Source organism: Aedes aegypti, chromosome 3 (assembly GCF_002204515.2).
Source record: "Aedes aegypti strain LVP_AGWG chromosome 3, AaegL5.0 Primary Assembly, whole genome shotgun sequence".
Lineage (NCBI taxonomy): Eukaryota > Metazoa > Arthropoda > Insecta > Diptera > Culicidae > Aedes > Aedes aegypti.
This window is the reverse complement of record NC_035109.1, coordinates 176928274-176941143: the sequence shown is the minus strand read 5'-3', so window position 1 is coordinate 176941143 and position 12870 is coordinate 176928274. Positions and strand designations below refer to the sequence as shown.

Here is a 12870-nt window from a genome sequence, read left to right as displayed (position 1 = left end):
CCCATCCAAACGCAACGCTTTCTATTTATATCCAATGCCTAGCCCGAGAGCGCATTTTTTTTAGGAATGGAAATAGCACACTACACTAGCCAGCAACTGCGCTGGTTTCTATTGTGTGGGCTTCCAATGGGTCGCGACGTTCTCAAACGACCGGTTACGGAACATGAGTCCGTTGCTCGATAAATACTTGTTTTTAATTATGAATCGTGGTTTACGGCTGACCAGCCGAGTGGAAGTTTAACAACTACCGAAAAGCTAAACATTACATATAATTTTCAATTGGATTAGATGGACAAATTGATGTGAAGATTTGCAAAAAATTTACACGTCTTCTCAGTGAGAATCGAACTCACGACTCCCTGATGTCTAGTTAGGGCGCGTTACCGTTACCGTACCCTAACGAAAGTTTTTTTACGCGGTTTATTTTCGCGCGGTAATTTACGTAGAAAATCGGGTTATTTAAAAAAAACGACGTAAAACAAACCGCATTATTTCAAAAACCGACATAAATTTCTGAGACAGATTTTGTTTTGAACAATACGATGTTTTACATTATGATTTGTATGGTCATGAAACGTCGAAAAACATGAAGACTGTTTTAAACGCGTTACACCTGATTCAAAATTTCAAAAACAGTACAAAAAAAAATTAACGCCATTTCTTGACGTTTCATGCAAACATGAAGTTTTGGCGGGAAAAAATGTATGGCAACTTTTATGCACGGCCATGTAAAAAAATCCGCGCAAAAACAGAATCTGGGGGTATATTTTGGAATGACCCGTTTATATGAAGAAAATATTATCAAGTTTCCAATAAACTGCCCATAACTGCATATTTGCAAAGTGGTCATTGAGTACATGGAATACCAAGTAGGCATTTTATGGCAGTATGAGAGGAAACAAAATTTTCTAAAAATTACCAGGAACTCAAAAGTGCTTATTTGAGGCTGATATTTTGTACTACTCATATCGCATACTAGGTGAATAATCAGAAAAAAAAATCGGATAGAAATTTCATTGCTATACATTGCGAGGCTTATTTATAATCTTAATGTGACTGTTATGCGGTTATAATTACCAATGTGACAAAACAACTTGGTATTTTTTTCGAATTTTCTAGAACAATCTCACAAATTTCAGTAAGCTGATCGAAAGTATTTATCATTCGATGACTCTCCATGGTATTAACTCCAATTTGTCAAAAATGTCGTATGTGACCAGGCCCGGATTTGGGGGGGTGCCGAGGGGGCAAATGCCCCGGGCCCCCCGATTGAGAGGGGCCCCCGAGAATTGAAAAAAAAAAAGTGAAAGATGAATTATTCTTTACATTAATGATCTTTAATTTAAAATGCATCGGAGATATCGTTTTATAGTTAGCATTAAATTTCATACGATTTTCATCTGTATTTTTCAGTTTTAATGAAAATCCTTCTATTTGGCAATAAAAACCATCCAGGTTAGCGTTAGCGTAGATACGGTATACTTCGTAGATTGAATACTAGCAACATTAATGTTTTGTTTGATAATCTCATCGAGACTGCTTTCAGAAACAAGGCTGGGGAAAAAACCTTGATCCAATTAAAACCATCAAAAATTTTGAAAATCTTCTCGGGTTAATAAGTAACAGCCTTTTGGATTAAATTACAGTGCTCTATGTTCTGGAATGATCCTGTAAAATCGAAGATACTCGGTAATTCATACATTTTCTTGATTTTACTGTCAGAGTGCTAAAACTACCAACTTATCAAACACATCGAAATTCTACCAGAAATTTGCGTCTGTTTTTCAAATTTTGCATTATTATTTTCATGGTTATGTTTAAATATTGCAATTTTTACTAAAAGTTTAAAAGTGACCTTAGTTTTGTTTGACTGAAATCTACAGAATTTAAATACAACTATATTTAAACCGATCCCTAAATTATTAGCCCCAGTGGATAAAATATCAAGATTATTTCTGCCCAAGAGCTATTTACAGAAACTATAGCACCATCTACAGGTTGTCTAAGCGAGCATAGTTTTTCCAAACTGTTGTCAATATCTCGAACAGTAATTATAAAGTAAGGAACTAAAACATCAGCCTCGGAGAAAGCTTATGTAGCTAGTTCTGCAAGTTGTTATTACATCGCGAGTGATGCTCATGTATTTTTCTGAAAGCAATTGCTCCTTGTACTCAAAGACTAGTTTAATTTCTGATTGAAACAAAGCTTGATAATTGTTTGTAGTTTTACCGTTACGCAAAACAAATTGAGTATTTCAAAGATTATAGTTTAATCGAGTCACGATATGATCTTTTTTTTCTAACAATAAAGGTAGGGAATCAGAAATTACTTCACGATATAACACCAAAGCTAACCGTTTCGCTTATTTCTTCAATAACAAATGACATGCAAGTTCATTAAATTAAATTGAAAAAATATTAGTTCATTTTTATTATTGTTATCCAAATCTCAATAATCATATTGTCTTGATTGGAAAAGGAAATTTTTTAATTTGATTGAGAATGATTCAGTTGAAATTCAATCTTAGTATCTATTGCGTAAGACTTTTCAATTAATTGATATATACGATTTATTTTACGTAACATTCACGAAGTGATGTGATTGTAGTAAAATCCGTATAGTATTACATTTTTTTGAATTTTTCCGAATATGTATTTCATTTCCATATTACTTAGCATTTTCCACTCATTTTGTACCAAGGGCCTCCCTCAAGAGCTCAGACCCGGGCCCACCGAACCCCAAATCCGGCACTGTATGTGACTGTTATGCAGTTATGGGCAGTAAATGTTTCCTACATTTTCATCACAATTAAAGTTGTCTGCCAAACGGCAATTTTGAGTTTTCAAAATGAAATTTGCAAATTTTAACCTCACTCTTATTCGTCAATATTTATCTTGTCTAAGCACGGTTTTGATGATGTTTTATATTCCAGATTTTAATTTGTAATTTTGAGTTTGAAAAATACTATGAATATGAAAACGTTATGCGATTTTTACCCCAGGGATAGTTCATTTCAGTGCCAATGACCTTATTATAAACCTAATTTTATAAATGACTATCTCCGGGTTGAGATTCGATTTCAGGTTCTTGGCGAGAGAAACGTTTGTCCGTTGCCCCTGTTACAATGGGGTGTATGTTTTCAAATCTCTATTGATTATCGAAAATTCTTGTTGAATGCATATGACTACTATACAAGTCTCTGCATATTTTATTTTCCGTATAACTAATGGAAAACCAGTTTAAGATCAGAGTAAACCAGATATTTTTCCTGTGAAGAATGTGAATGTCAATATTTTTTTATAATACCATAAATGAGACTCAGACATTTGTAAATTATAAAATAATTAATTATTTATAACATTTTTCGGAAATACAAACATACAGTCATGTTTTTTTTATATTTGTGTGCATTTTGAACTAATAGTATGGTGCAGTAGCGCAACGAGGATTTGGTACAAGAGGAAGTTTTGCAAAACTTTTAAGGTAATTTTTATGGAAATAAAAGAAAAGTGTTTAAAATTTCATATTTAAATCGCTCATCACGTGTGCTATTTCTCGAACTTGTATTCAACATTTTCTTCAATGAGAATGTTATGTTATAAAATATTCTAATATATATGCATGTTTTATAAACTTCTCATTAAATTCTTGCAGTATATTTTTTAGGAAAAATGTCAGAAAATTTTCTTTTATGAAACCCTTCAGAAGACTTGTTTAATTATGATTCGTGGTTTACGGCTAACCAGCCTTCTGAAGAGTTGGTGAACCAGTGTCAATAAAATCCACACCGAGTGCTATGGTGTACCAAATTTGAAAGGAAGACATCGAAATTTTTTTCTAGTTGCACACAATGTATGAACCAGGAGACCATAAGAATCGAATTTATATCTGACATTCTCTTGCTAGAACTCAGTGTTCGAGCTATATTTTTTATAATAGAATGGTTTTGAAATATTCTATCCATGACAAATGATATTTTTAAATTATCAGCTGTTTGACTTACTAATCATAATAGAAATACAATTTTCTAATTTTCTAAATCACTGATATAAAATTTTGAAACCTGTCGATTTTGAAAACGATGATTCAGACAAACAGTAAGTCGTTCAGAAAATGTTCATTATGGAATTCATTGCCACCTACCAAATGAAATAACATATAAATCATCTTTGATTTAAACGAGCAAATGTTGAAAATTTTGAATGAAGGATGTGGATTGCTGCATATAGAAAATATGTTTGGTAATCTTTATATTTTTTTCTGATTCTGATTTCTAAGGGTTTATCTGGGCTTATTGCTACAGATTATTCCATCACCTTGCACATATTAATTTGAAACTGATGAAATCACCTTGCCCATTAGTTTTCATTGAATAACTTTTTCAACAAGTGTTCGATTACTTTGCGGTCTTTGGCAATGTTCTTTATCGTAAAATCACTTATGAATATTTTCCCATTATAAATCCCATACAAACTTTGAAAGGCTGGCGCTAAATTTTAATTTAAATGATCGAGTTGCAGTTTGGAATTAAAATGAAACCCAAAATGTGGACTGAAGCAAAAATCTGTATTTTGTGCTACTCTAATAGGTATACAGTAGAGTTTGCAAAGTTGAGTTGCGAAACTGAAAAAAAAGGCTAAATCGACTCGTGAGTGAAAAAAGTACGACAAACGTAAAAAACAAAATGCAACAGATATGATTAGAAGAAAAAAACAAAGCTTGGAGAACAAACTTGATGGATTATTTCTTTCAGCTTCGGTCGAAAGTTTCAATTAAAGCTTCCAATAACATGAATACTTCCAACCTCTCTCAGCGTCCACCAATCAAATTTACACAAGCCATGCATGATACTATTCGGTTCTCTGTTTTGTTACTCTCCCAATACCCCCAATACTGATGAAGCCGTATACTCAAATGCAGACTAAACTGTTTTGATTAAGCCAGATGGTAGGTATCTTTTACCAAAGAGCAGTTTCACGAGTTTTGTTTTGGCGAGTGGGGCAACGTGGGATTGTTACTCGTCGTCACATTTCCAGAGCACAACTGGTTGGCGCTCACTTTCCGAAACACGGCTTTTGCACAGTCGTAGTAAAGCTGCTGCTCATATATTCAGACCTTAGAGACATGAGCAGTGGATCGGGTCTCTGGCTGTGCCGAACGGCTATAGTTTCTCTTTCACTTTCATTATTCAGTTAAAATGTCAGCTGTGCAGCGATTACGAGAACAGATTGATTGCATAGATTAGGATATTGGTTTTCCATAGGAAAAATGTGATTCACACCAAAGCTACGTTTGAAAAATATGTGGAATTGACTACGGATTTGTAAACCAGCAAGCGAAGATATCGTGGAGCTCTTGAATCGTTTTGATCTACTTTCACATTAGGCCAAAGTGAGCTATCGAAAACAAATAATACATTGAAATACCTGAAAACGAGATTGCTACCACTCAGGAGCGGTGAAGCGCATAATACCGGCGGCCACAGAATGGGCTTAATCGTAAAAATATTGCGTAATATGCGAATACCCCGCTGGTCTACACTCCTGCCCGTGTTATTTTATCTGGCTTTTATCACCTGTGTACTGATGCTTGCATTTCCTGCCAATAATTCCCCCAGTGGGTCTCCGGAGCGAAAGAGAAACCATGTGGATACAGCGGAGAGTGACGGCGACTCGAATTCTGTGATATACAACGTGGATGAGGATGCGATGCAAGAGCTAACTATGGCCTTCAATAAGTACGTTAACGTTATTAATATTAAGTATTACAATATTTAACAAATTCAGGATAAGTATTGCAAAAAAATGACACAAGTGTATAACAAATTTAAAGTTTTAACCCTTAGATTCCATAAGCTCAACTAAAGCAATATTTAACGAACGTTGAATAGGACAAATAGTTGCAGACATAACATGGTTTCATATTTTTACCCATAGAGGACGTTGTAAATGTCCACCCGAACAGAATCTATTCAATAAAAAAAATATATTTTTCTTAATAACATATTGATAAGTTATTGATAAAAAATTGCTAGATCTGAATTTGATATCATTTTGATATTCCTAGATTCAAATTGAAATTTTATTTGTTCATCGAAGCTCACGGAAGAGGGATATCCCCCTGTACCAGACAGCACTCAATACCGGACATGGTCGAAAAACAGAGAAATCATGGTCCAATCAAGATATGGTGTATTAGAAGAAAATCCAACTATTATAAAAAGTAATGTTTGCCTGGAACAACACACCCTTGAAAAATGTACGCCTTTTGCAAAATAGAGATGTTTGAAATCCGATAAAAAGTGTACATATCTCCTTAAACTTGATGTAAACATTTATGTTTATATTTTTAAATTTATCTTTGTACGCTACAAAAGTGATAATAAAAATGATAACATTTATCATTAATAGGCAACAAGATCACATAAAATCAATGTTTTTTTTTTAATTATGAATTAAGTGGTTTAGGTGTCCGGTACTCGCACTAAATAAAGATTGAAAGATTCTATATCGACTCATAGAACCATACTGAAAACAACATTTCTTGGTGACCTCAAACAGCTTTCCAAGGATAATCTGTCCCATAACTCGATATTTCCGTGAGTTGATGGCATTTTCAATACCGACTCATGGAAGTTCAATTATAAGTAAAATTTTTCAACAATCAATAGCCAACTGAATACACATATGATTGTTAATCCTTTCATCCATTAACGCTCAGCGTCCTATTTTGAGGGCAGTGATTTTCGCAAATAACTCAAAATATAATGATGTTATATTTGGAGAACTTGTTCATAGACCTAATATTTTCCACTCAGTGGTAATTATATTTTGGAATTCACTCACCAGATGGCACCACAGCATGATCAAATGTACCTTACTTGTGCACATCCAACCTCCTGAAAAAGTCGGAAATCCAACTTTGGCAAAGCATATCTTTGTTGTTTTCAAAGTGATTTCGAAAACTCTTTCAGCAATGGAACCAAGTATCATGCAAGATCCACGTTCATTTTAATTGATTCTTAATAAATGCGTCTACACAAAGTTATTTAGCAATAGACACTTCCTAGCATTTTGGAAATATATTTTCCATATAACATTAAAACGAAATTCAAAGCGATGACATGTAATTTTTATGACATGCAGTTTTTGCAGAAGTGCAGTGAAACCGTTTTAGCATGCTAGCAGAAATAGATGTTTTTGTTTACACTCAAAATTTATTTTACTAAAAAATAATAATAAACACTGTTTATTTGAAACGGTTTGCTTCTAAAAAAACAAAGCGATGACATGTGATTTTATTGACATCAATTTGACTGAAGAAGTCCAGTGAGCAACGAACATATTTGAGCGGACATAGTTATTTTGGATTATACATAAAACATTTTTACCAAAAATTTACAACCTCTTTGTCTAAAAATCAAAGCAATGACATATATTTTTTTTGGGATGAACATTCTTGTAGAAATTCAGTGACCATCTTTGGAAAGGAATAGTAAACTATGAAAACACTCAAAATTTATTTTACCAAAAATAAACATTGAAAAAACTTATTTTGTACAACTGTATGCCAATAAATCGAGTTGCAAAGCAAAGACATGTAGTTCTTAGAGATAAATAAGATTGTATAAGCACAGTGATTATATTTGAGCAGAAAGAGAAATTTTGATTACACTCAAAATTTCCTTTGCTTAAAAAACTACAAGCAAACAAAGTTTTAAACTTATTAGCCTATAAATCTAAATTCGAAGCGATTACATTTATATTTTTTTGTATTTATTTGCCTATAGAAGTTTGGTTAACATGTTTAGGGTAAAATGAAAATTTCAGATAACACTTAAAATTTATTTTGCTAAAAAAACTTTTTAGCAAAATAAATTTAATATCATTCAAATTTTTTCGCCATAAATTTCATTCTAGAACTCTAGCAAATATGTTTGAGTAGAAATATAATTTTTGGAAAACACTCAAAAAAAAATTTCCCCAAAAACAACTTAAAATCTTATTTTTTTTAACTGTTTGCCTGTAAATCAAAATTCATGGTAATTATATGTATATTTTGTTGTTAGAGTCTAGTCAACGCGTTCGAGCAGAAATAAAGCTTTTCGTTTACACTTTTTTACCTGAAGAGCTAAAACTCTAAAACATGTTATTAGCCTGTTAGTCTGTAAATCAATGGTGATGGAAAGCAATGATAGGTTGTTTTTTAGGAAATAATTTGCTTTTAAATGTCTGGTGAACATTTTTGAGCAAGAATTAAATATTAGATAACACTCAAAATTTATTTTACTTAAAAAATTAGGATACATCCTATTATTTTACCTTTTTTTCTCTTTAAATCAAAACGCAAAGTAATAACTTGTTGTTTTTTCAACCTTAGATTGTTTGCATAAGTCGTTTGGACATAAATAAACAAATTCACGAATCATCGCTTTACATTTTGGTTTAAATAAAAACAGTTATGTAAATACTTTTTTCGTAATACTAGTAAAATAAATTGAAATATAATAAAAACTTTCTATTTCAAACCATACATTTTCTATGGACTTCTATTAGTTTGACCGATGTAAAAAAACTACAGGTCTTTGTTTATTTAATTAATTGGATAACATTAACAGAAAAAAATATCCCAACGATGTATAGCTCATTCTAGTTTGACAATTATTACCAGTTGCAAGCATAAACACAATCTATGACAAACATATAAATACAATTTCATTATTCACCAAGAAATGAGAAAAAACAGCTTTAAACTTGTTCCGGATCGTTTGTGAGAGGCGTTGAAGCCGAAAAAAAATGATTTAATTTTTGATTTGCAGCCAAAAAGTTTAAAAGGGCTTTTTTTAGTTTTTGAAATAAAATAAATATTGAATGCACTCAAAAAAAATATTTTCTGGCCGATCATGTTTAGCAAACTTTTATGATAACATTTTTATCGACAAAACAAGACGTCATCGCATTGAAATTTTATTTATTGGCGAATAGTATAAAAAAGGGATTTTCGTAATTTTGAAAACACATGACTAATGAATATTTGAGGATTTAATCTTCTTGATATTGCGTGAAATAGATATCACTATTGTAAATTCATTTCTGATATGTTTAATAAAAATTATTACAAACTTCGATTTCATTTTTTCATAATGAACTAACTTATCGATTACTTATATTGATGCTTTTGTAAAACATCAATAAACTCTTCTCGGGTTAATACAAAGCAAGCTGTCGCAGCTTTCTGAAATAATACTTCCAAAATTACATTGCTCTTTGTCAAAGAATGATCTTGAAAAGGCGTAGATACTCGGTAAATCACATATGATTTTAATGTCAGGGTACTGAAACTACTATTCTGCCAAACATCTATTTACATAGATTGTGGCATCATCTGCATATTGTCTAAGCGTGCTCTGTTCTTCCAAATTGTTGTTAATATCTGAATCATTAAAATTATAAAGCAATGGACTAAGACATGAGCCTTGGGGAAGGCTCATATAGCAAATACTTGTCGTTAGTTGACCGAGAGTAAAGCTCATGTGCTTTTTTGAAAGTAATTGCTCCTAGTCCACAGAGACTAATTGAATATCAGATTCAAGCGATGCTAAACACTCGTTTTTTCAGTTAAAGTAAGTATTAAATTTTTCAGTACGAGTCGTACTCGGCAAGCCTCGTTGGATGAATACGATGAGTGCTGGAAAAATTGAGTTTTGCAACGAGTTGCATACAACATTTTTTGCAATTATGATCAATGCGATTATTGTTGGATAACTTCTTGGAGCATAAACATATTTCAAGAAAATCCACATGAGGTTCCATGCATAGTAGCACTATTCAGCACTGTTTCTTTTGGTAGGGAAAGTAGGCCGTTATGTCGATAAATATCTTATTAAAAAGTAGGCCGATATACAACAAAATTGCAAAAAGTGTATTGTTCAATTCAATCGCGAAAAGATCATTTTTCTAACAATAACAGTAGCAAATCAGAACAATACTACACAATAAAATAAAATAGTTTATCGATTTGCTTATTGTTTCAATAACGATTATCGTTCAAGTTTATTAAATGAATATCTTATTATTATTATTATTATTATTATTATTATTCTTCTTCTTGGCATTATGTCAGCACTGGGATAGAGCATGCTTCTCAGCTGAGTGTTCAATGACCACTTCTACAGTTATTAACTGAGAGCGTTCTTTGCCAAAGTTTCCATTCTCACATTCGTATATCGTGTGGCAAGTCAAGGAAATTTCTAACCCAGATTCAGCATTACTTGGTAGCCGCGGACATCACTAGGCTAAGGAAGGTCGCATTAAAAAAATAATCTGCAGCAAAATTGGGTAAAACTAATCATATAATCTTCGCAATTGTAATTCAAGTCCCGATGAATCATATAGTCTTGAACTGAACTGAAACATTTTTAGTTTTGGGCTTGATTGAGAAAGATTATCTATCATGTACGACTTTTTCATTTTTGTATACAGGTAAATTATGTCTGGCAACATTCACGAAGTGATGTAGATATAGTCCAATCCAAGTTATATTCCAGTTTTTTTTAAGTTTTCCTGATATTTTAGTTTTTTAATACCCACTAAACTTTCCTATGATTAGCGTTTCCCACTCATTTTGTACCAGGAGTCCCTGTCAAGAGATCTGACCCAGGCTCCCAGAAAAGACCGGATCCGGCACTGGTGCTAAAAAAATTGTTATTATTCTGTTTATTTTCATACAGAATTTTTATCTCATATTTTGTTATGATTGTTGTTGACTCGATTAGAATATTATCATATACGATGATATCGCGATCACCAGCTGTTATTCTTAAAAGTTGCAGCTCATCAGTTTCTAAGCCATTGTCAACTATATTCAACGCGATTCAACCGTTCGCTCTATTCTGGATGTTTTCCGAATTCATGGACAAATTCGAATATTTTCCCAGGCGTTAAAGGGGAAGTTCCGAATTACAGAACAATTGCTTCCTTGTTTGCAACGTCCAAACAGTTTGAGATGATTGTACTGGATGTTCTCAAACATCACTGCCTGAATTATGTACCTGAAACCCAGCATAGATTCATGCAAAAACGATCTACTACTACTAATTTAGTCAGCTACAGATCCTTCATTATCAAAACCATCGAAGCTCGTAAACAAGTTGATGCAATTTATATAGACTTTTCGGCAGCATTTAACAAGATAAATGTCTTCTGAGCACTTTGCTGTACCATCGGGAGTTCCTCAAGGAAGTCACATTGGCCCGTTTTGGTTCCTACTCTACATAAATGATATTAACCTTGCCCTCAAATGTTTCAAACTTCAAACGCAGTATTGTTTAAAAAACATTCGTTTTTTCTCGGAATTTTTCACAGGAATTTTATTAGGGACCACCGATTAAATCAAACTGAATTCTCCCAAAATTCCTCTAAATAAAATATGTAACATCACTTTGAAAATAAATTCAGTTATCACTTCAGTCCTTTGGATTTGATTTGCAAATTCTTAGTTTGTTATGTCGCCATGTTTTAGACTCGATATTCATGAATTTACTTAAACTTTAGGAGGGGTAGCCAAGTTCGTTCAGCATTAAATCTGGACGATATCATGCAAAAAGTATGGCTTCGGTGCCTCCCAATCGTAGAAGTTGGACAATAAATTTTAAAACTCTAGCATGCATTATTTAGAAAGATTTGAAAATGTATTCTAACGTCCCATCAATGACTTATCTTTTCAGGGCCGATACAAACAGGGATAAACATCTAAACGTGCAAGAGCTTGCCAAATACATTAACTTTAAAATAAGGGACCATATAGACAATGCAATCCGTCAAAATCCAACTACATTCGTGGAGATCGATCAGAAACCACGTGACGGACTAGTCAGCTGGGATGAGTACCAAATTTATTCTCTTCGTGAAAAAGGAATTGCCGAAAGCCACATGAAGAAACCCCTTTTCGACACATTGGATCGGAAGGTGAAAGAATCCATCGCCAGAGATAAAGCCCTCTGGATGGAAGCAGCGCGAACCGATCCTCTAAGCCTGACGCTGGACGAGTTTCTCTCATTTCGACACCCGGAGTCCAGCACGGTTAATCTGCTGAACCTGGTAGATGATATCTTGCGGCAGTTTGACGTCGATGGAGATGACAAACTAACGGTCGGTGAATTCTCCGATGTCCTACCCAATGGAGTGGCAGATCCAAGCAGTAAGAAAATAATACTGTCGCAAACCGAAAGGGAACGTAAGGAGGAATTTACCAAAATAATTGACAAAAACAAGGACGGCAAAGCTGACCGCGGAGAACTGTTGTCCTACGTGGATCCACGTCATCCAAGATATGCTATCCAGGAAGCCTCAGCGTTGTTCGCGCTGGCTGATAAGAACGCAGATCGTAAACTGACGCTACATGAGGTAAGCCAATACAGTTTTAAGTTCTAAATTTGAACAGTTTCTAAAAGTCTTGTTTTCCATTCCAGATAATAGCTAAATCTTCAATATTTGTTTCGTCGAAAATGATCAATACTGCTGAGAGTTTCCATGATGAATTTTAGGCTTAGTAGATTAGTAGAAACCAAATGTGATAGAGAGATTTGTTACTATACATGACAGCACCATGACCAGAACAGAAATAAATTTATTGCAAATCCCAAACAATCATGAAGTTGTAAATACGAATTTTATAAATTGACTTGAGCTGTTCGGTAATCCAATCCGCATGGTTATTAAATTAATGAACTCATTACGCGTGGTAATGGTGGATAAATTATGGGTGAAATTATGAAAAACATCCACGTGATCGGCTGGGATTCGAACCTAGGACTCTTGTATGCTAGACGGGCGCTTTACCAACTAAGCCACCGAGCCACTTGGTGACCCA

General features: G+C 33.5%; 1 protein-coding gene across 1 annotated transcript; it reads left to right on the top strand.

Moving 5' to 3' along the window:
• Window positions 1–4997: 4997 nt before the first annotated feature.
• On the top strand, window positions 4998–12647 carry LOC5573601 (45 kDa calcium-binding protein). Its single transcript, XM_001654685.2, has 3 exons — window positions 4998–5737; window positions 11726–12404; window positions 12470–12647. Exons 1-3 carry the CDS (start codon window positions 5487–5489, stop codon window positions 12542–12544), a joined length of 1005 nt encoding a protein of 334 aa, XP_001654735.1. The 5' UTR covers window positions 4998–5486; the 3' UTR covers window positions 12545–12647.
• Window positions 12648–12870: the final 223 nt, after the last annotated feature.

Excerpts from the sequence above, each read along its gene's own strand:
- LOC5573601 (XM_001654685.2), top strand. The coding sequence starts at position 5,487 with ATGGGCTTAATCGTAAAAATATTGCGTAATATGCGAATACCCCGCTGG. Across the intron at positions 5,738-11,725 it reads CTAACTATGGCCTTCAATAA|GGCCGATACAAACAGGGATA; the intron begins GTACGTTAACGT and ends TTATCTTTTCAG. Across the intron at positions 12,405-12,469 it reads GTAAACTGACGCTACATGAG|ATAATAGCTAAATCTTCAAT; the intron begins GTAAGCCAATAC and ends TTTCCATTCCAG.